Source organism: Pan paniscus, chromosome 21 (genome assembly GCF_029289425.2).
Source record: "Pan paniscus chromosome 21, NHGRI_mPanPan1-v2.0_pri, whole genome shotgun sequence".
In the NCBI taxonomy this organism is placed as follows: Eukaryota; Metazoa; Chordata; class Mammalia; order Primates; family Hominidae; genus Pan; species Pan paniscus.
In genome coordinates, this window is record NC_073270.2 from 41344743 (window position 1) to 41366834 (window position 22092).

Here is a 22092-nt window from a genome sequence, read left to right on the forward strand (position 1 = left end):
GAGGGGGCCGAAGGGCTTGCAGAGCAAAGGGGACTAAGTATTTAGAAGTGCCCTGAGTGATGCCCTGCTCCTTCTTAACATTCATTATTTGCAAATATTTGAGCACCTACTACATGCTAGGCTTATCTAGGTGCTGGAGGATACAGTAGTGAATGAAAATCTGTGCCCTGATTAAGTTTATGTTCTAGTGGGCATGGCAGGCAATAAGGAAATAAATAAATGGGCCAGGCATGGTGGCTCACATCTGTAATCCCAGCACTTTGGGAGGCAGAAGTGGGTGGATCACTCAAGCTCAGGAGTTGAAGACCAGCCTGGGCAACATAGCGAGACCCCATCTCTACAAAAAATACAAAAATTAGCTGGGTGTGGTGGCGCAAGCCTGTAGTCCCAGCTACTCGGGAGGCTGAGGCGGGAGGATTGCTTGAGGCCGGGAGATGGAGGTTGCAGTGAGCTGAGATCATGCCACTGCACTCCAGCCTGGGCAACAGAGCGAGACTCCATCTCAAAAAAAGAGAGAAATGAAATATATAGCATGTTAGTGACACGTGCTGAGGAGAAAAACAAAACAGGGAAGGGGGATAGAAACTGGTATTTGCTAAGTGCAATTTTAGATGGGGTTTTCTAGGAAGTGCTGTGACGTCATCACTTGCTTTAAAAGAGGCCAGGCGCAGTAGCTGACTCCTGTAATCCCAGCACTTTGGGAGCCCCAGGCAGGCGGATAACCTGAGGTCAGGAGTTCAAGACCAGCCTGGCCAACATGGTAAAACGCCGTCTCTACAAAAATACAAAAATTAGCCAGGCTTGATGGTGGGTGTCTGTAATCCCAACTACTCGGGAGGCTGAGGCAGGAGAATCGCTTGAACCCGGGAGGCGGAGGTTGCACTAAGCCGAGATTGCACTACTGCCCTCCAGCCTGGGCGACACAGCAGGACTCTGTCTCAAAAAATAAAAATAAAATAAAAATAAAAATGCTGGGCGCAGTGGCTCATGCCTGTAATCCCAGCACTTTAGGAGGCCGGGGCGGGTGGATCACCTGAGATCGGGAGTTCAAGACCAGCCTGACTAACATGGAGAAACCCCGTCTCTACTAAAAATACAAAATTAGCCAGGCATGGTGGTGCATGTCTGTAATCCCAGCCACTCAGGAGGCTGAGGCGGGAGAATCGCTTGAACCCGGGAGGCGGAGGTTGCAGTGGACCAAGATCGCGCCATTGCACTCCAGCCTGGGCAACAGAATGAGACTCCATCTCAAAAAAAAAAAAAGAAAGAAAGAAAGAAAGAAAAAAAACTGTTATAGACTGAGTGCCATTTTAGATGGGGTTTTCTGGGAAGTGCTGTGACATCATCGCTTGCTGTAAAAGAGGCCGGGCGCGGTGGCTGACGCCTGTACTCCCAGCGCTTTGGGAGGCCGAGGCGGGAGGATCGCTTGAGCCTAGGAGTTCGAAGTTACAATGAGCTATGATCAGGCCACTGCACTCCAGCCTGGGCAATGAGAAAGACCCTGTCTCTTAAACAACAACAAAGTCAGAAGGAGAGGCTGCCATGGCTACGGCTCCCGGTGACGTCACGGTCAGCTCCGTGACGCGCGGCCAGGGCAGCCCGCGGAGACCGAGGCTCCTCTGTGACGTCAGCAGCCGGCCGGGACACAGCGGGAGGGCAGGTGCGGCCGCGGGGCCTGCCGACTTCACGCAGGGTCCGTGGGGTCCCCGCGGCGCGCAGCGGCTGAAGGAGGCCCCAGGGCCTTGGCGACCGCAGCGGCGGCTTTAGCGTCAGTGACTAGGCAGCAGGGGGTCAGGATGCGGCGAAGCTCCCGCCCGGGCTCGGCCTCGTCCTCGCGCAAGCACACGCCCAACTTTTTCAGCGAGAACAGCTCAATGAGCATCACCTCGGAGGACAGCAAAGGGCTCCGGTCAGCGGAGCCCGGGCCTGGGGAGCCCGAGGGCAGAAGAGCCCGGGGCCCGAGCTGCGGTGAGCCCGCCTTGAGCGCGGGAGTGCCCGGAGGAACCACATGGGCAGGAAGCTCTCAGCAGAAGCCAGCGCCTCGGAGCCACAACTGGCAGACAGCCTGTGGCGCGGCAACCGTGAGGGGCGGGGCCTCGGGTGCGGGCGGGGTCGACCCCGGGTGAGCCAGTGGAGGGGGCGGGGCCTAAAGGGCGGTGCTGGGCGGGGACGGGGCTAAGATGATATCTGGGCACCTCCTACAAGGTGGGTCCTGTAGGGTAAAGGGATGGTGCTAAATGAGATCCCTTAAGGGGCGGAGCCTCGGTGTCCTGGACGGTTATGGGAAGGGGCGGGGAAAATCTTGTGGTTGGGTGCCACTGAGGGGGCGCGGCCTCAATGTTAGCGTGAGTGGCTCCCAGGACAATTGGGTTCCACCAAGATCTAAGGCTGGGGGCGGGTCATCCGTTTGGGGGAAGGACCAACTCTTTTTTTTTTTTTTTGCAACGGAGTTTCGCTCCTGTTGCCCGTGCCATGCAATGGCATGATCTCGGCTCACCGCAACCTCCGCCTCCCGGGTTCAAACGATTCTCCCGCCTCAGCCTCCCGAGTAGCTGGGATTACAGGCGTGCGCCACCATGCCCGGCCAATTTTTGTGTTTTTAGTAGAGACGGGGTTTCTCCGTGTTAATCAGGCTGGCCTCGAACTCCCGACCTCAGGTGATCCGCCCGCCTCGGCCTCCCAAATCGCTGGGATTACAGGCGTGAGCCACCGCGCCCTGCCAGGAGACCAACTCTTGACGGAGCCTCCCTGAGGGGCGGGGCTTCAGAGGGCGGAGCTGGAGCCGGGATAGGGCTGCGGTGGGACCAAAGCCTGTGAGAGACTTCCCAGCTGTCTGGCTTGTGGACTGAGCAATCTGCGGCCGGGTCTCGAGGGGAAAATAGGTCTGTGGTCCGCAAGGCCCCAATGGAGCCCTTGGGTTCCCGCAGAACCGACTGGGTCTCCAGTAGTCTCTGAGGAGCCGCTCGACCTTCTCCCGACCCTGGATCTGAGGCAGGAGATGCCTCCCCCGCGGGTGTTCAAGAGCTTTCTGAGTACGGGCCAGGCCAGCTGCGATCCCCTCTGACCCTCGGGTTCCCCTCTCCGAACTCCAGTTCTCTCTGAGCCCCCGGCCCCCGTTTGAGTATCGAGCCCCTCTCCGAGCCTCAACTCATTCTCCTAGCCCCCATCTAATTATCCTAGCCGACCCTCTCTTCCTGAGCCCCAGGCCCACCCCCGGCCCCTCCCAAGCCCCTTCTGAACCCGGACACCACGCTGGCTGAGCCCCCGCCTCTCCCTGCCGTGGGCCCCTCTCTGACCCTCTGTCCTGGCCTCAGGCCTGCTCTTCCAGGGGCTGAGCGTGTTGTTATCCCTGGCAGGAGATGTGCTGGTCAGCATGTACAGGTCAGAGGAAGGGACGCTGGCGCCCCAGGAGCAGCTCTTTGGAGGGGGTGGGGAGCAGGGCCGGAACCTTGCTGGCGCTTGAGCCGATTCAGATCTGATTGAGTCATGTTGGCAAGAGCTGGGTCTGGGACCCTGGGGTGGGGACTGGAGGGTTGAGCAGGTCGGGGCCTCAGCCTCCCTCCGGTTCCCCAGGGAGGTCTGTTCCATCCGCTTCCTGTTCACGGCTGTGTCGCTGCTGAGCCTCTTTCTGTCAGGTGAGGGGCAGTGAATTCCCTGGAGCCCCTGCCCTGGGTGCTTTGGAGGCAAACCCAGCACATTTTCTCCTACATCCTCGCTCCTGCAGCTCCTGGCATTCCCCTGCAGAACCCCCTAATTCCCCCTCAGACTCCCACGGTCCTCCCCAGGCTTAACCCCCTCAAGCCTCTTTCCACTGTCCCCCTCTGCCGGGGAAACCCATTCTCTTCCTTTTCCTTCTCCTGAGACCCCTCCCTCTCTTTCTCCAGCATTCTGGCTGGGGCTTCTGTACCTGGTCTCTCCTTTGGAGAATGTGAGTTGGGGAGACTGTCCTGGGGTAGGGGGTTGGCAGGTTGTGAACCCGGAGATTGTGGGGGTCCCCTGGACTGTCGGTCTGCTGGGGTGGGGGTAGTGCCAGAGGCTACAATCCTTAAGAAAGGGCTGGATATAAACAGACTTATGAGGGATTGTGCTTGAGGGTCTCTTGGGGGCTCTGATACTGGGAGGTCAAGGAGGAGTCGAGGAAAGGGGACACAGTCTTCAAAAAGGAAGCCCTGGCCGTTTCCAGGCTGAGGTAGGAGCAAGGACGACCGGAGCTGAGCGGCTCTGTGTTTTGTCCCTTCATCCAACAGGAACCTAAGGAGATGCTGACTCTAAGGTGAAAGAGGGCACCTAGGGTGGGAAATTGGGGGGCTCAAAGTTGCTTCTTTGAGAACCTTGAAGGCGTGGGGGCCTTTGGGAGGTGTCCAGGGGGACAGGGAGCCAACCCCACGGCGCCCACCTCCCACCTCCAGTGAGTACCACGAGCGCGTGCGCTCCCAGGGGCAGCAGCTGCAGCAGCTCCAGGCCGAGCTGGATAAACTCCACAAGGAGGTGTCCACTGTTCGGGCAGCCAACAGCGAGGTGAGCCCCGGCCCACCTTGGAAACCCCTGATGGATCCCTGCTCCCAGGGTCCTGAGACTTAAGCTCCGCCCAGAGCCCTGCGGGATTTCTCCCGGTGCCCACGAAGTCCATCCCAAAGCAACCAGCTCCCAGAGGTCCCGTCCACCTGTAAAAGCAGCCCGCAAGCCTCGCCCCTCCAGGCCTCGCCCTCCCTCCTTGCAGAGAGTGGCCAAGCTCGTGTTCCAGAGGCTGAATGAGGATTTTGTGCGGAAGCCCGACTATGCTTTGAGCTCTGTGGGTAAGACCCGGAGACACTGAAAGACAGAGACGCAGACAGGAAAGAGGCCAAGACACTGACACAGACAGACCCATGCACCTGACCGGCCGAAGACAGAGCCTCGGACAGCCCCCACCCGCCCCCCGCCCCCGCGCCCCGACTCCCGGCAAGGCCTGGGAGCCTCTGAGGGTTACTTCTCACTGTTCCAGGAGCCTCCATCGACCTGCAGAAGACATCCCACGATTACGCAGACAGGAACACTGCCTACTTCTGGAATCGCTTCAGCTTCTGGAACTACGCACGGCCGCCCACGGTTATCCTGGAGGTGAGTCTGGAAACATCCCGGGATGGGACCCCGGGCGGGACGCTGGGAAAAGCACCAAAACCCCGCCCTACAGGCGGAGCTTGGCTGAGCCGAGGGCGTGGCGCCAGGCGGAGCCTGGCTTGGCCTGGGTCGGGCTCTGGACGAGCCCGAGGATGGCGTTTAACTCAAGGAGAGACCTGGCGTTGCTGGGGACTGGGGCGGGCTGGAGGTGGAGCTCTGGGCGGGTCGATGGATGGGGTCGAGCTGAGGCCCGGGCTGGGGAGCGGCAGCAGTCGCTCTGTCCGACGGTTCCGATGGTCCCTCCGCCCGCCTGCAGCCCCACGTGTTCCCTGGGAATTGCTGGGCTTTTGAAGGCGACCAAGGCCAGGTGGTGATCCAACTGCCGGGCCGGGTGCAGCTGAGCGACATCACTCTGCAGCATCCACCGCCCAGCGTGGAGCACACCGGAGGAGCCAACAGCGCCCCCCGCGATTTCGCGGTCTTTGTGAGTGCGGACGAGGTCAGGAGGTGGGGGATTTTGCCTAGAGAGCCCAAGCAGTCTTGAGAACTGGTGCCGTTATCTGGGTCTTCGCTTGCTCATCTATAAAATGAAGATACTACTATTTGCCTCTCAGAGCTGCTGTAGGTTATAGTCATAACCATATCCAGATATTAGTTATTGCTTGCAAAGCACTTACTCCGTGCCAAGCAGTTTACAGGCATTCTTATTTTGTTGTTGTTTTTGAGACAGAGTCTCGCTCTTGTCACCCAGGCTGCTGGAGTGCAGTGGTGCGATCTCAGCTCACCTGCAACCTCAGCCTCTAGGATTCAAGCGATTCTTGTGCCTCATCCTCCCGAGTAGCTGGAATTACAGGCGTGCGCCACCATGCTCGGCTAATTTTTGTATTTTTAGTAGAGATGGGGTTTCACCATATTGGCCAGGATGGTCTCAAACTCCTGACCTCAAGTGATCCGCCTTCCTCGGCCTTCTGAAATGCTAGGATTACAGGCATGAGCCACCGTGCCTGCTTTGCACCCACATAACAACCTATGATGTACTGTTATTATCTCCCCCTTTAAAGATGAAGAAAGTAATGCTCAGAGAGGGGAAGTTATTTGTCCAAGGTAACACAACTAACAGTTGGCAGGATTAAATTTAAAACCTGGTTTCTTCCCGGGAGGCGGAGCTTGCAGTGAGCCAAGATCTCACCACTGCACTCCAGCCTGGGTGACAGAGCAACACTCCGTCTCAAAATAAATAAATAAATAAAACCTGGTTTCTTAGAGCCCACATTCTGAATTACAGTATACGACCATCAAAAAATACATGAGAACATGCATATAGCTATTGAATACATAGAAGATCCTCAGCAAAGTTTTCTTCTCCCCCCCCCCCACCTGTCCCCCTCATAGTTCCTCCTTTCATTCTTCACCCACCAGGGCCTCCAGGTTTATGATGAAACTGAAGTTTCCTTGGGGAAATTCACCTTCGATGTTGAGAAATCGGAGATTCAGACTTTCCACCTGCAGGTGTGTTTGTCTCTAGGGTGAAGGTGCCAAGGGAGTGGGGCAGTGAGGGATGAATGACCCAGGAGGAGGGCAGCCCTTGGCATGATCCATTTGTCTCCCCAGAATGACCCCCCAGCTGCCTTTCCCAAGGTGAAGATCCAGATTCTAAGCAACTGGGGCCACCCCCGTTTCACGTGCTTGTATCGAGTCCGTGCCCATGGTGTGCGAACCTCAGAGGGGGCAGAGGGCAGTGCACAGGGGCCCCATTAAACATGCTGATTGTTGGAGTAGAATTGAGTTCTGCTGAAGGATACTGGATCAGTGCTTTGGGGGGCTCTGTTGGGAGAGCTCTGGCTGCCGTTGCATCTAAGTATGGAGGGATTGACTTCCCAATGCACCCTCTTTTCTTAGAGAAGTCTAGATCAAGATCGTAATAGCAGCTCCTGTTTATGGAGTGCCTACCACGTACAAGAAACAGTGCTGTGGACATTACACACATTACCTAACTTCATTCTCACAACCAGAAAGGGAAGCTGCTCAGGTCAGGAAACTTGTTCAATGTCACACAGCTAGTGAAAGGCAGTGACAGAGCAGTACCCAGGCCCACCTTCCTCCAGAGCCAGTCCTCTAACTGCAGAGCTGCAGGCAGCCTGAACCCACCTTTGTGCTCAATTCCCAGCCCCAGTGGGAAAGTCCCCAACTCCTGCTAGGTACAGGTGGAGGGGTAGCTACCCACCTTCTGCAGGCACACACTCAAAAGCTAAGGAGACTTGATAACCTCTAGGAAGCTTCTGAGTCACAGAGCTGATGCAGGCCTGGTAGCCCCTACATAGGTTGTCTTACTGAGACCTGAGTTCCCAACTCTGTGTGAGGCACAGCATAGATGATTTAGTGTTCACCAGTCCCTGCCCTCAAGGAGCCTGACAGGGGAAAGAAGAGACTCCAGGAAACAGTGCATTTACAGATCCAAGAATTCTTCACTCTAAGGGTCAAAAGTGGAATTGCAGGGAAAAAAGATGGAGGAGAAGGCAACAAAGGATTAATGAGTTCTACCTAGGGGTAGGAAAGGAGGACCAGCATGAGCAAAGCAACACGCACAACATGCACCATCTTGGAGGGCAATGTGCAGTATCTAGTAAAATTTTAAATATACCCTTTGATCTAGCACTTCCACTTTTAGGAACAAATTCTTCAGAAACATTCCTGTTAAGTGCACAAAGATACATGTACAAAGATGTTCATTATAGCATTGTTTGAAAAAAACTGGGATTCAAATCTCCATGAATAAGAGACTGGTACGCTCCTACAAAAAAATAAGATGTAGGCATTAACACCTTCCCAATGTGCTCATGCTTTAGAAGAATATACAGACTATTAATAGTGTTTATACTTTTAAGAAGTGAAATTCGGCCTGGTATGGTGTCTCATGCCTGTAGTCCCAGCACTTTGGGAGGCTGAGGGTGGATCATGAGGTCAGGAGATCAAGACCATCCTGGCCAACATGGATACAAAAATTAGCTGGGCGTTGTGGCATGTGCCTGTAGTCCCAGTTACTTGGGAGACTGAGGCAGGAAATCACTTGAATCGGGAGGCAGAGGTTGCAGTGGGCCAAGATCGTGCCACTGCACTCCAGTCTGGCGACAGAGTGAGACTCCGTCTCAAATAAAATAAATAAATAAATAAATAATCTGGGGGATTTTTTTATAATTTGAAGATGAAAAAGACCCCACTGAGTGCTCTCAAGGCCTATTTTTATTTATCAAAGCCTAAGTTTAGAATTATGAACTAATGCAGCTTTTCTGGAGGGCAGTTTCACAACAGGAACCAAAAGCCTTACAACTTTTTGTACTCTTTACTCACAGCAATTCCATTTCTAAGAATGTATCCATAGAATACATAGATGTATTCAAAGGTAATATTTATAAGGAAATTTAACAGTATTGTTTATAAATTGGAAACTTAGTAACCAAGTAGATAAACTGTTATAAAAAATAAGCAGCCAATAGAAATGGTAATATAAGAGAATGTCTGAAGCCACTGAAAGTAATTAATGATATATAGGCCAGGCATGGTGGCTCACGCCTGTAATCCCAGCGCTTTGGGAGGCCCAGGTGGGCGGATCACCTGAGGTTGCGAGTTTGAGACCAGTCTGGCCAACATTGTGAAACCCCATCTCTACTAAAAAAATACAAAAAAATTAGCCGGGCGTGGTGGCAGGCACCTGTAGTCCCAGCTACTCAGGAGGCTGAGGCAGGAGAATTGCTTGAACCCAGGAGGTGGAGCTTGCAGTGAGCCGAGATCGCGCCACTGCACTCCAGCCTGGGCGACAGAGCTAGACTCCATCTCAAAAAACAAAAACAAAAACAAACAAAAAAAACCAAAAATTAGCTGGGCATACTGGTGCGTGCCTGTAATCCCAGCTACTAGGGAGGCTGAGGCAGGAGAATCGCTTGAACCTGGGAGGCAGAGGTTGCAGTGAGCTGAGATCGCACCACCGCACTCTAGCCTGGGCAATAGAGCAAGACTCTATCTAAATGGTAATAATAATAAATGATATATGGATAACTTTTTTAAAAGCAAGTTAAACTGGCATCAATAATATGTCCATATTAAAAGAATTCTATATGCCAAAGGACACTATAAATAAAAAGACAACCTGGGAAGAAATATTTTCAACATGTATGAGATGAAGGGGCTAATAACCTTAACAAAATAAAAGCTATAACACATACATGCAGACTATGAATAGGCTATTGAGAAGAACTATAATTTACAAATAACCATATAAGATACCGATCCTTCATATTTAAATAAATTCAAGCTGGGTATGGTGGCTCACGCCTGTAATTCCAGCACTTTGGGAGGCCGAGGTGAGCAGATCACGAGGTCAGGAGTTTAAGACCAGCCTGACCAATATGGTGAAACCCCGTCACTACTAAAAATACAAAAATCAGCCGGGCGTGCTGGCGCATGCCTGCAATCCCAGCTACTCAGGAGGCTGAGGCAGGAGAATCACTAGAACCTGGGAGGCGGAGGTTGCAGTGAGCTGAGATTGTGCCACTGCACTCCAGCCTGGGCAACAGAGTGAGACTCCATCACAAAAAAAATAAATAAAATAAAAAATAAAATAAATTCAAACTAAAAATGATTTTTTGCTTCTTTTTTTTACCTGTCAGATTAACAAAAGGTGTAACTTTGACCATAATTTTTGTTATGAAGAATAATTTGCAATATCTATTAAAATTTTAAATATAACCTTTGATATAGCATTTCCACTTTTAGGAATAAATGTTTCTTCAGAACAAATGTTTCTTCAGAAACATTCCAGTTAAGTGCACAGACATATATGTACAAGGATGTTCATTACAGCATTGGAAGAAACTAAGACTCAAATCTCCATAAATAAGAGATGAGCTAAATAAGGTACACTCCTACAAAAAAAAAAAAAAAAAAAAAAAAAAAAAAGATGGCCAGGTGCAGTGGCTTGTGCCTGTAATCCCAGCACTTTGGGAGGCCAAGGTGGGCAGATCACCTGAGGTCTCGAGTTCGAGACCAGCCAACATGGTGAAACCCCATCTCTACTAAAAATACAAAAATTAGCCAGGCATGGTGGTGCGTGCCTGTAGTCCCAGTTACTTGGGAGGTGGAAGCAGGAGAATCGCTTGAACCCAGAAGGCAGAAGTTGCAGTGAGCTGAGATCACGCCATTGCACTCCAGCCTGGGCAATACAGAGAGACTACATCTCAAAAAAAAAAAAAAAAAAAAAAAAAGGAATGAAGCAATAGGTTCTGATAGGTAAGACACCAAAATGTATTAAATAAAAAGGTCCAAGTAGTATGTATAAATAGCCCATTGATAAAAATCTATTTTTCAGATCTAGGAAACACAGGGGCCCTTACCTGCTCCACTATTTGTACAATGTGTTTTTGTTTTTTTTTTTGAGAGGGAGTCTCGCTTTGTCACCCAGGCAGGAGTGCAGTGGCGCCATCTCAGCTCACTGAAAGCTCCACCTCCTGGGTTCCCGCCATTCTCCTGCCTCAGCCTCCCCAGTAGCTGGGACCACAGGCGCCCGCCACCACGCCTGGCTAATTTTTTATATTTTTTAATAGAGACGGGGTTTCACCCTGTTAGCCAGGATGGTCTCAATCTCCTGACCTTGTGATCCGCCTGCCTCGGCCTCCCAAAGTGCTGGGATTACAGGTGTGAGCCACTGCACCTGGCCTATTTGTACAATATTTATATTTGAAATAACTTCATACTAACAAGCACGTATTTTAAAATTAGAAAAAACAAATTTTAACACATGCTAAAACAGTATATGTAGACAAAAAGTTATGTGCCCAATATGTTTTATCAGGACATGGGAGTTTGAGTGATATTTTTTCTGCACTTAAAATTTTTTTCTTTTCTGAGACAGAGTCTCGCTCTGTAGCTCAGGCTGGGGTGCAGTGGTGCAATACCGGCTCTCTGCATCCTCCGCTTCCTGGGTTCAAGCGATTCTCCTGCCTCAGCCTCCCGAGTAGTTGGAATCATAGGCACCCACCACCACACCAAGCTAATTTCTGTATTTTTAGTAGAGATGGGGTTTCATCATGTTGGCCAGGCTGGTCTTGAACTCCTGACCTCAAATGATCTGCCCTCTTCAGCCTCCCAAAGTGCTGGGATCACAGGCATGAGCCACCACGCCCAGCCAGAATTTTTCTACAATGAATACATGTATTCTCTATTAAGAAAAAATTAGCTGTTAAAAAAATTCAGGATTTTCACTTGTCTTTAGGACCAAAATTACCACTACTCCCTCCCCTCCAGGAAGTCTAACATAGCCTTTGCTCCACCTTAAAACTCATCCATCCTTCTCCTTTTGCTGCTTTTTATGAGGTCTGACACTTTCCATCTTTGTATTCCCAGCCCAGCTCTGCCCTGAGGGAGGGAAGGCGAAGGCTGGGTGTTTAGCTTACTTTCAAACTTTGTATTTCCTTTTCTTGTGTGTGTAATGGGGTCTTGCTGTGTTGCCCAGACCTGCTCTGGAACTCCTGAGCTCAAGCAGTCCTCCCACCTCAGCCTCCCAAGCTGAGGACTACAGGTACATGATACCCACCCCTGGCTGTATTTTCAAAAACAGTGAGTCAGTGTCTCTAGAATGAATAGATATCTGCCCAGAAATACTCAACTTTGAGTGGGGCTTTACACCAGAGACATCCTTCACTTAACAACCCCTAAGTAAACAAACTAAGGTGTGGAGAGGGGATGTAAACATTGCTCATAGCAGCCTCCTACCTAAAAACACACAGAGAGTGGTGGCAAAGCATTGGTCTTCACTGGTCTTTATTGAATGAGGGTTGTCAGGAGCAAAGGTGGGAGCAGAAACAAGTATAAAAGTATCAAAAAATACAAAGTGCTAGCACTGAGGAGAGTGAGAAGGGTTGGGTTGTGGCCCAGAGGGACCTCTGGGACACAGGATTGAGGACTTGCCACAGCCTCCAAGGGAGCCTAGGCCTGGGGGGGACTTGCCACAGCCTCCAAGGGAGCCTAGGCCTGGGGGGGACTTGCCACAGCCTCCAAGGGAGCCTAGGCCTGGGGGGGACTTGCCACAGCCTCCAAGGGAGCCTAGGCCTGGGGGGCCTGTGCAGGATCCTTGGCTGAGGGTGGAAGTGGCTTGAGCGGGGCCCAACCCTGGGCCCTGAAGTATGAGACCAGTTGTGTGGGCACTTCTGCGAGCACGGTCTGTGCCAATGCCTCCCGAGGGGCCTGCCAAGAAAAGGGAAAAGTCAGTGGTGGCCCAGAACAGCTGCCCAAAGTCTGTATTTCATACCCAAGAACCCAACCATACCCCAGGCTTAGAGGAAAAGGGGAGCATCCCTTGGGCCTCAACCCTACTCACATCAGGGAAAGGTGAAAGGGTAAACTCCCAGATCAAATTTGCACCTACTCACATTCTGGAACCGGCGGTAGGGTACAAACTGCACGATGTCGCGGGCAGCAGCCTGCCCAGAACGTGTATGCAGGGGTCCACCATCAGCGTCCAGCTGCTCCATGGCCTCAAAGTCAGCACCACCCACACCCACAATGATCACTGACATGGGCAGGTTCGAGGCACGCACCACAGCCTCACGTGTGGCTTCCACATCGGTCACAGCACCATCAGTCAGCAGCAACAGCACGAAGTATTGCTGGGGACAAGCCCATTCAGGTCCTGAAGCAGATCCTCCTCCTAAACCCCTGCAAACACCCCAGCCACACATCCCCACACTCATAAGAAGTCCCTTGTTACAGGCCGGGTGCGATGGCTCACGCCTGTAATCCCAGCACTTTGGGAGGCTAAGGCAGGCGGATCACTTGAGGTCAGGAGTTTGTGACCACCCCAGCCAACATGGTGAAAGCCCATCTCTACTAAAAATATAAAAATTAGCTGGGCATGGTGGCACACACCTGTAATCCAAGCTACTAGGAAGGCTGAGGCAGGACAATCACTTGAACCCAGGAGGTGGAGGTTGCAGTGAGCTGAGATCGCGTCACTGCACTCCAGCCTGGGTGACAGAGCAAGAGTCCATCTCAAAAAAAAAAAAAAAAAAAAAAAGTCCTTTGTTCCATAACCCTCAAGGAAGCCCTTGATTGTCACCACTGCCACTGCCACCCACGACTCTCACCGAGGCAGTCCCCTGATGTGCAGCCTGGGCTGCAAACCTGGCCACATGGTTGATGATGGGTGCAAAGTTGGTAGGGCCATAGAGGCCAACTTGGGGCAGGGCTTGGCGATAGGCATCCACAATGCCCTGGATGCCTGCAGAGGAGAGCAAGAAATACCGTAAAATCCTGGACCTCTCAGGACTACACCAGTCCTGAAATCACCCCATCCCAGCCCAGGAGATCTCGGAACCTGGGTGCATTTCATTCATTCACCCTTGTAAACCAGGGTACTTAACTGTCTCCTACACATGAGGAAACTAAGGTTCAAAGAGAGGAGGGGACTTGCCCTAAATCACAGACTGAATTAACACCCAGATGAGAGGGATTCTCCTGGACAAATCCAGGAGAGTTTGAGCATCAGATTATAACCTATTTAATAATGATTCATTTGATACAATAAGGATCCGTACTATGGATTAATTACTGAGGGAGAAGGGAAAGCTCCTAATAAATGTAAAAGGAAGAATTACACAATCATTTGACAATCACAGAAATGACTGATTCAGGCAAGAATCATCAATGGATGTTAAAACTAGAGAGTATAGCCAGGCACAGTGGCATGTGCCTGTAGTCCCAGCTACTCACGAGGCTGAGGTGGGAGGACTGCTTGAGCCCAGGGGTTCAAGGCCAGCTTAGGCAACATAGTGAGACCCCCATCACTTAAAAAATAAAAAACTAAGGCCGGGCGCAGTGGCTCAGGCCTGTAATCCCAGCACTTTGGGAGGCTGAGGCGGGCGGATCACAAGGTCAGGAGATTGAGACCATCCTGGCCAACATGGTGAAACCCCGTCTCTACTAAAAATACAAAAAAAAAAAATTAGCCGGGCATGGTGGTGGGCGCCTGTAGTCCCAGCTACTCGGGAGGCTGAGGCAGGAGAATGGCATGAACCCGGGAGGTGGAGCTTGCAGTGAGCCAAGATCGCGCCACCGCATTCCAGCCTGGGTGACAGAGCAAGACTCCATCTCAAAAAATAAAAAATAAATTAAAAAAAAAAACTAGAGGGGAATGTTGATGTGTGTGTGATGGGTATTTGTATAGTCTCTTCCCAGAATATACTTACTAAATAGAAAGGAGAAAATAGTACTTGTATAGTGGAGAAACCTGGTAGATCTTACCTTAACTAAGTGACCAAAGTTAACATGACTGGTAATAGGACAAATCAACATCATGTTCCTCTGAATATGATGCACTGAGAATATACAGCATCACTTTGGTGGTATTCCTGCCAAAAATGTACAACCTGAATCTAATCCTGAGGATTTATCAGGTAAACCCAAACTGAGGGACATTCTAGAAAATATCTGGCCTATACTGTTTATATCATGAAATGTGAATGTCATGAAAGGCAAGAAGTCTTCCATATAAAAAGATATGTGCTAACTGAACGCAATGTGTGATCTGAGATTTTCTTTTGCTGTAAAATACATTAGGACAATTGGCAAAATCTGAATAAATGCTATAGGCTGGATAATAGCATAGATGTTCATTTCCTGATTTTGAGGATTGGTCTGTGATAATGTAAGAAAGAGTCTTTGATTTTAGGAGATACTGAAGTACTCAGAGGTAAAAAGCCAGGTGGATAATGATGGGTACAAAGCTGGTAGGGCCATAGAGGCAAACCTGAGGCAGGGCTATTCACTACAGCATTCTCCAACACACGTATACATGTGTGTACATACATAAACACATATTTTTAATCTTTTTTCCCTTGAAATGTGTGAATGTGTGTGTATATGTATACATGTGTACACACACACACACACATATACACACACATACACACTGTATACATGTATGAGAAAAGAGAAAACAAATATGGTAAAATGTTATGTTAGGGTAATTGGGATAAAGGTGAAGAGCCCCTGTGAACTCAGGCCCTGACCCCTGAGTTCCAAGGGACTGAGCTCCTATGACTATTCTTGCAACTTTTCTCTAAGTCTGAACTTATGTTGAAATACAAAATTAAAATTTTAAAACCCAGATCAGATCAGGTCAGGTCAGATTTTCCACTTCAGCTTGTGCCCACTTGGGGGTACTGGGGAGTCAAAAGGTTTGGCCCTAAACAAAAGGGCTTGGTGGACTCTGGCAAAATGCACCCTGCAAGGAGGTAAACAAGGCTTCCACTGATGCTCAAATAAGTACCTGTTAGCTTCTAGGCAAAGATAATAACGATAATATAACAGATACCATTTTTCGGAGAACACTTAATAAGTACCAGGCTTACTGCTTTACTTGTATCCTCTCCTTGAGTACTCAATTTCCTATGTTTAGTCTTATGAAACCAAAGCACACAGAGATTAAGCAACCTGCCCCCAAGTCATGTGGCATAATTTTTTTTTTTGAGATAGGTTCTCACTCTATCACCCAGGCTGGAGTATAGTGGCATGATCATGATCATGGCTCACCACAACCTCAACCTCCTGGGCTCAGGTGATCCTCCCACCTCAGCCTCCTGAGTAGCTAGAACTACAGACGCCTGCCATCATGCTCGGCTAATTTTTGTAATTTTAGTAGAGATGGGGTTTTGCCATGTTTCCCAAGCTAGTCTCAAATTCCTGGGCTCAAGCGATCCACCCACCTTGGCCTCGCAACTGAGTGCTAGGATTACGGGCGTGAGCCACCACTCCTGGCCTGGCATGATGATTTGATTCCAGAGGCCTAGCTCTAAAATCCACCCTCTGGGTCAGGCGCTGTGGCTCAATACCTGTAATCCCAGCACTTTGGGAGGCCAAGGCAGGTGAATCACCTGAGATCAGGAATTCAAGACCACCCTGGCCAACATGGCAAAACCCCGTCTCTACTAAACATACAAAAATTAGCCAGGCATGGTGGCAAGCGACTGTAGTCCCAGCTACTTGGGAGGCTGAGGCAGAAGAATTGCTCGAACCCAGTAGGCAGAGGTTGCAAGTGAGCCAAGATTGCGCCACCGCACTCCAGCCTGGGTGACAGACCAAGACTCTTTCTCAAAAAATAAATTAAACTAAAATTAAATAAAATCCACCCTCTGGACAATGAAGGCAGGTATCTGCCCCCACTCTCCCTTTTACTCATGCAGGCTTGCCCCTCTTTGTGTGGACAGACCTGCCTCAGGGTGGATGGGGAAACTTACCTGCACAGTAGGGGTTACTGGGGTTGAAATTCAAGGCAAATTCATGCGAGACCTGGAGACAAGAATGAAAATGAGGTTCTTTCCCCATGACCTTTGCTAAGAATGAAAAAGGACACTGGCGTGTGCCAAGATTCCTATAGGAGCTATGGAGTCCTGAGCACTTGCTGTCTACGTGCCTGCAGGAATCCATCCCTGCATCTCCTCTTAAAGCTGAGTGCCAAGTAGCAAGTAAATTTACCACATCCCCCAAAATCAGGACCCTGAAACTGAAAACAGGAGTGGCAGAAAGAGAGGGAGCTCACCTGCCAGTCAGGGGGAACCTGGGCCCCAAATCCAAATGCAGGGAACAGCTTGTCTCTGTGGGAGGACAGTGCATTGGGCAAGAGGCAGTGAGGGGACTGTAAGCTCAGAGGCTGAAGCATCTGCAGGGAGCGGGTATAGCCCAGAGAAGCAGGTACTCACGAGTCATAGTCCTGAACCACGCTGCCCACACTCCACAGTGCCATCAGGTACTCATTGACCCCTGTTGGACTCAGGTAGTGTAGGGAGTCAGGTGAGGAGGGGTCTCCATTGGAGCCAGTGAAGTCCACGCCCACCTGGGAGGAGGTGAGGAAGGCAGCTAAAGGCCACCCTGAGCCCCAGACCTGTTCTCTTGCCCTTGGTAAAGTAACTTACAGTGAAGTTGATCTGACAGCCTCCCATCACATAGTCCAGAAAGGAGTACTCTGTTTCTACCTGCAAATGAAACCAGGGTCATGCCTGGGGTGATAGCAGTTGGTGTCATGGAGCTCAGGAATCAGAGCCTTGGTTACATGGGCTTTTGTCTCACCCGACAAATCTTGACACGGATAGTTCCAGAGTTCTTGTAGCTTTTCTTTTTCTGCTGCTTCTCAGGGTGGATGCATTCAAACTCAGCCTGGTGAGGACAGAAAAATTAGGGTAGGAAATTCTCAGAGCATCAGTCAAGGACTCGAGCTGCCTTCTCCTTCCTCTCTCCCACAAGCTTCAGCTATCTAGGCCCATTTCCACACCCCTGGCAAGACCAGCACTCACCGGGACTGCCTGCAGCTGGGCCAAGCTGGTGTGGAAGGTACCGATGAGATCATGTGACCCGTCACTGTCATAATCGGAGCATCGCACCTGAGGGAAAGGTGTGTGTGGACATAAACAAGCCAGGTGGCAGATGAGAATAAGTCCCTCCCCAGCTTCTCTTCTCCAGCGCAGTCCACTTAGGGGGCAAGCTCCTCACCTGGATGGGTGTGCTGGGGTTCCCACCACAGAAATGCTGAACGGGGACTGAGAAACGCTTCCATGTAGGGTTCAGGTTGTTCTTGATGACCTGAAGGTGGAGGCCAAGGCCTCCAGTGAGCTCTGGCATGGCCCTTGAGGAGCTGCCACACTTCTCTACCCACCTGCAGTCTCTTTCTGAGTTCCAAACCTTGCTAGTCACAGGCCCCAGGAGATTATCTCCTACCCCAGCCCACCCAATCCCAGGGGTCTCATACCTCAGATCTGTACACCAGGTGCCATTTCCCATCACCCTGGCGGAAGAACTCCAGAAATGGATCTGATTTTCCCAGGAAGTCCTGCCAATGCGAGACCCCAGTTACAAGACTCAGGAACAAACAACCACTATGCCATCCCTCTGTCCACACCCCCATCCCCCATACACCATCCTTGGCCCCTTAACTCTTGGATTACCAGGGCCTACTTCCAGACACACCTTCTTATCTAGGTTTCTGGCCTCTACCTCCATGGTTACTACACGATTGTCCTTTAATTCCTGAGCTGAGACCTAGGTAGGGGAGACTACATCACCTCATGAATTCATTGATGTTAAGTCCCTCCCCAACACTTGCTGGGTTCCTTACCGTGATGGTCCCCCGCCCAGCAGGTTTTCCAGGCTTCAGCATCAAGGGGAGAGTCAGTACCTGGCTGGACACAATCTGGGGAAAAGCAGGGAAGGGAGTTTCAGGATAACAGGCAGGGTTAGGTCCTGCTTGCCCCCTACCTCCAGGCAGGCTAGGTTGTCTCACAGACCTGCATCTGAAGGATCCTAATCCCCAGCCCTACATACCTGTCCTAGGGAACACTCAGCACCCCCTAGGAAGTCATCATCCCTCAGCTCTGGCGTCTTGTTGTCTATGTCATAGATTCCAAAGCGTAGCTTCTGGACTGTCTCAAAGCGGTACTCAAGCTGCAGAGTCTTGGAGAACTCAGGGCTTGAGCAGTTCCGCACCCGTTCAGTGCGGCCAAGCTGTGGGCAGAGGCCAGTAAGCATCACAGTCACAGCCTCCACCCCAAAACACAATCCTAGCCTCCCTCCACAACCTTAACCTCCATAATCTGCCTCACCTCAGCCCAGCTGCCCCCTCCCACATCCTGTAAAAGGACGCAGAGTGGGTCAGACTTGGAGCCGATGTCCTTGTCAATGAGATGGTCACAGGAAATGGACAGCTGAACCAAGGTCACGCAGTGGGCCATCTGAGGGAAAAGGAGCTGGGTCAAGCACCAGGGAGCCTTCTCTCCCCTTCCCCGACTACAGGTCCCAGCTTGGGAAGGCCAGCAGGCATCACCCAGGCAGGGCTGAGCATACGTCCACCCCCGTGACACCCAAGGAAGAGAAGGCCTTATAGCCTCCAAACCCCTCCACCCCTAGGTGAGCTCACTGGCACAGAAGATGGCAGATACAACCAACCCTGGTCTGAAGATATTGAAAAGGGGTACTAGCCTCCATCTACAACTCTGACCCCAAACTATCCTCACCCTAAAATTTGTCTTAATCCTAATAGGGCTGTCCAAACCCAGACTCTAATCTTGGTCTTTGCAAAGACCAATAAATCTTTCTGACCCCCTTACTGGCCCCAGGCCAGACCCTAATCCAAGTTCTGATCCTAACATAACCCCAAATATAACTATGATCCAGATAATATCCTCCACAAATTATCTTCTTCCAATAATTTCTCACTAACCCTGGGGACCTAACTCTTGTGGTGGAGTTATGATCCCCCTACTAATTCTCCTCACCTCTACTGCTAATGTTCAACTCCTCACTATTTCCCAATCTAAGCCATCACTGTTTCTCACCTGGCTTACAGCATTAGCCTCTTCAACTGGTCTCCCTTATTCTATGCTGTCTCCACCTCCATTCCCCCATCTCCACCCCAACAGGCTATTCTAAATACAGCAATCAGGGCGATCCTATTAAAACATAAGTGAGGCCGGACACGGTGGCTCATGCCTGTAATCCTGGCACTTTGGGAGGCCAAGGTGGGCAGATCACTTGAGGTCAGGAGTTTGAGACCAGCCTGGCCAACATGGTGAAACCCCGTCTCTACTAAAAAAAAAAATACAAAAATTAGCCAGGCATGTTGGCGTGTGCCTATAATCCTGGCTACTCAGGAGGCTGAGGCAGGAGAATTGCTTGAACCCAGGAGGTGGAGGTTGCAGTGAGCCGAGATTGTGCCACTGTACTCCAGCCTGGGCAACAAGAGCAAGATTCCGTCTCAAAAAAAAAAAAAAAAAAAAAAAGGCCGGGGACGGTGGCTCAAGCCTGTAATCCCAGCACCTTGGGAGGCCAAGGTGGGCGGATCACGAGGTCAGGAGATCAAGACCATCCTGGCTAACATGGTGAGACCCTGTCTCTACTAAAAATACAAAAAATTAGCCAGGTGTGGTGGCGGGCGCCTGTAGTCCCAGCTACTCGGGAGGCTGAGGCAGGAGAATGGCGTGAATCCGGGAGGCAGAGCTTGCAGTGAGCCGAGATGGCACCACTGCACTCCAGCCTGGGGGACCGAGGTTGACTCTGTCACAAAAAAAAAAAAAGTGAGGTCATATCACGCCTCTGCCTGAACCCTCTAGTATTTCCCATTTCCCACTGAGCTTAGAAAAACTCCAAACTTGGCCAGATATGGTGGCTCACTTGAGGTCAGGAGTTTGAGACCAGCCTGACCAACATGGTGAAACCCTGTCTCTACTAAAAATAAAAAAAATTAGCTGGTATGGTGGTGGGCGCCTGTAATCCTAGCACCTTGGGAGGCTGAGGCAGGAGAATCGCTTGAACCTGGCGGGTGGAGGTTGAAGTAAGCCGAGATCGCGCCACCATACTCCAGCCTGGGCAACAAAGCTAGACTCCATTTCCAAAAAGAAAAGAAAAGAAAAGAAAAAAAGTCCAAACTATACCATGGCCTATAAGGTCCTGGAAGGTCCAGATTTCTTTAACCTGATCTCGTAATATCATCTCTCTTGCTCACTCCATTTCAGCCACTTTGTCACTCCTCAAATAAGCCAAGTTTGTTTGTTCCTTCTTTCGTGAGACAGAGTCTCACTGTCACCCAGGCTGAAGTGCAGTGGTGAGATCTCAGCTCACCGCAACCTCTGCCCCTTGGGTTCAAGCGATCCCTCCCACCTCAGCCTCCCAAGTAGCTGGGACTACAGGTGTGCACCACCACACCCAGCTATTTTTTTTTTTTTTTTTGTAGAGACAGGGTCTCACTATGTTGCCCAGGCTGCTGGGCAACTCCTTGGATCAAGCAATCCACCCACCTCAGCCTCCCAAAGTCCTGGCATGATAGTGTGTGCCACCACACCCAGCCAGCCAAGTTTGTTTCTACCCCAAACACTTTGCAGTACCTGGAATGTGTTCTTTCTCTGCATTATATCCACATGGCTCACTGCTCCCTTTCCCCACAAGTCTTTACTCAAAATAATCTTCCCTGTTTTATATATACATATATATATAAAGGCTCTCCCTTTTAGCCCCTCTAAAATTTCAACCCCACTGCCTCTGGCATTGCATACCCCTTTTTTGCTTTTTCTCAATGTCTAACATTATATACATGTATATACTGTTTCCCCCACTAGAATATAAATTCTGTGAGAAAGGAATATTTAGCTGTTCTGTTTATTGCTCTATCCCAAGCACCTAGACAATACGTATTTGCAGAATGAAATCTGAAAGTTCATCTCCAGCCCCAGCTCCCTGCCCAGCCAGCTCCAAACTAACTGATGTCTCGCCCTTGTAATCAGGCAGCACCAAGCTTCTCTGATTCACCCCTTCCCTCTGCTGGGAACATTATTTTCTTGCATGGATCACCACGACAACACCTGGGTAATTCCGTCCTCCTGCAGCCACCATAACAATCACCCTCAGACCTCTTGTTATCCCTGTGTCCCCCTTGGCCCATATACCTGAAGACCACTCCACCAGCAGTGCACACGAGGTCAGATCTTTCCCTGAGCTTCACTCAGCATTCCATGTTTCCCAGAGCTATACCCTGAGATGCCTCCAGCGTCAGCCCTCCCCTATACTGATCCTCAGTCAATCGCTCCTCCCTCGCAGCCCACAGCACCTCATCTTGGTCCCTCATAGTTTCCATCTGGAGTGCTGTTATCAAAGTTGGAATGCTTCAGAGTTCAACTTGCTTCACATACTGCCCCTCCACAGCACCCTGGCCCCTGCATGAACACTCCCAGTGATAGAAAACCCAGTCTTACAATCCAATCATCAGAAGTCTAGGTCCATACAAATCCTACCCAAACTGACCTAACTCTGTGGAATTCTTACTTCTACCTGGTAGTTCTTCCCCAGCCTAGGGCTCCATGGGAAGGCCTTACCCTATCTCCCTATGAGAACTCATCTGATACCTGGAAGCTGTGAACAGTCCCAGCTGAAATCTGGAGAAACAGCCGCAGTTCTTTTGGCTGT

General features: G+C 50.6%; 2 protein-coding genes across 13 annotated transcripts in view; one reads left to right on the top strand and one right to left on the bottom strand.

Annotated features, from left to right (window-relative positions):
* The first annotated feature begins 1620 nt into the window (after nucleotides 1–1620).
* On the top strand, nucleotides 1621–11317 carry SPAG4 (sperm associated antigen 4). Of its 2 annotated transcripts, none has more exons than XM_003831866.4 (12): nucleotides 1621–2100; nucleotides 2928–3032; nucleotides 3315–3381; nucleotides 3574–3635; nucleotides 3885–3928; nucleotides 4248–4273; nucleotides 4410–4518; nucleotides 4721–4796; nucleotides 4985–5100; nucleotides 5417–5584; nucleotides 6520–6609; nucleotides 6712–11317. In XM_003831866.4, exons 1-12 carry the CDS (start codon nucleotides 1797–1799, stop codon nucleotides 6856–6858), a joined length of 1314 nt encoding a protein of 437 aa, XP_003831914.1. In that variant the 5' UTR covers nucleotides 1621–1796; the 3' UTR covers nucleotides 6859–11317. The 2 variants fall into 2 exon arrangements, with proteins under 2 accessions (XP_003831914.1, XP_008955479.1); XM_008957231.4 differs by having other exon boundaries at nucleotides 1646–2081.
* A 579-nt stretch (nucleotides 11318–11896) lies between these two features.
* The window catches only part of RBM12 (RNA binding motif protein 12), a 38997-nt gene continuing 28801 nt past the window's right edge, over nucleotides 11897–22092 (bottom strand). For 10 of the 11 annotated variants that reach the window (XM_063600808.1, XM_008957239.6, XM_014343018.3 and 7 more), the window contains 15 exons: nucleotides 18741–18869; nucleotides 18463–18642; nucleotides 18257–18331; nucleotides 18109–18180; nucleotides 17891–17971; nucleotides 17635–17724; nucleotides 17439–17525; nucleotides 17215–17301; nucleotides 17061–17120; nucleotides 16848–16981; nucleotides 16688–16742; nucleotides 16386–16437; nucleotides 13236–13369; nucleotides 12522–12758; nucleotides 11897–12336 (listed from right to left, as the gene is read on the bottom strand). In XM_063600808.1, coding sequence (XP_063456878.1) covers nucleotides 12196–12336; nucleotides 12522–12758; nucleotides 13236–13369; nucleotides 16386–16437; nucleotides 16688–16742; nucleotides 16848–16981; nucleotides 17061–17120; nucleotides 17215–17301; nucleotides 17439–17525; nucleotides 17635–17724; nucleotides 17891–17971; nucleotides 18109–18180; nucleotides 18257–18331; nucleotides 18463–18642; nucleotides 18741–18869 — 1614 coding nt within the window. In that variant the 3' untranslated portion in view covers nucleotides 11897–12195. Of the gene's footprint in view, nucleotides 12337–12521; nucleotides 12759–13235; nucleotides 13370–16385; nucleotides 16438–16687; nucleotides 16743–16847; nucleotides 16982–17060; nucleotides 17121–17214; nucleotides 17302–17438; nucleotides 17526–17634; nucleotides 17725–17890; nucleotides 17972–18108; nucleotides 18181–18256; nucleotides 18332–18462; nucleotides 18643–18740; nucleotides 18870–22092 lie in introns of those variants that run through there. The other variant, XM_063600810.1, reaches the window with a different exon arrangement.

Coding starts and splice junctions, on each gene's coding strand:
- SPAG4 (XM_003831866.4), top strand. CDS start 1,797: ATGCGGCGAAGCTCCCGCCCGGGCTCGGCCTCGTCCTCGCGCAAGCAC. Junction 2,101..2,927: donor CGTGAGGGGCGGGGCCTCGG/GTGCGGGCGGGG, acceptor GGGTTCCCGCAG/AACCGACTGGGTCTCCAGTA. Junction 4,797..4,984: donor CTATGCTTTGAGCTCTGTGG/GTAAGACCCGGA, acceptor TCACTGTTCCAG/GAGCCTCCATCGACCTGCAG.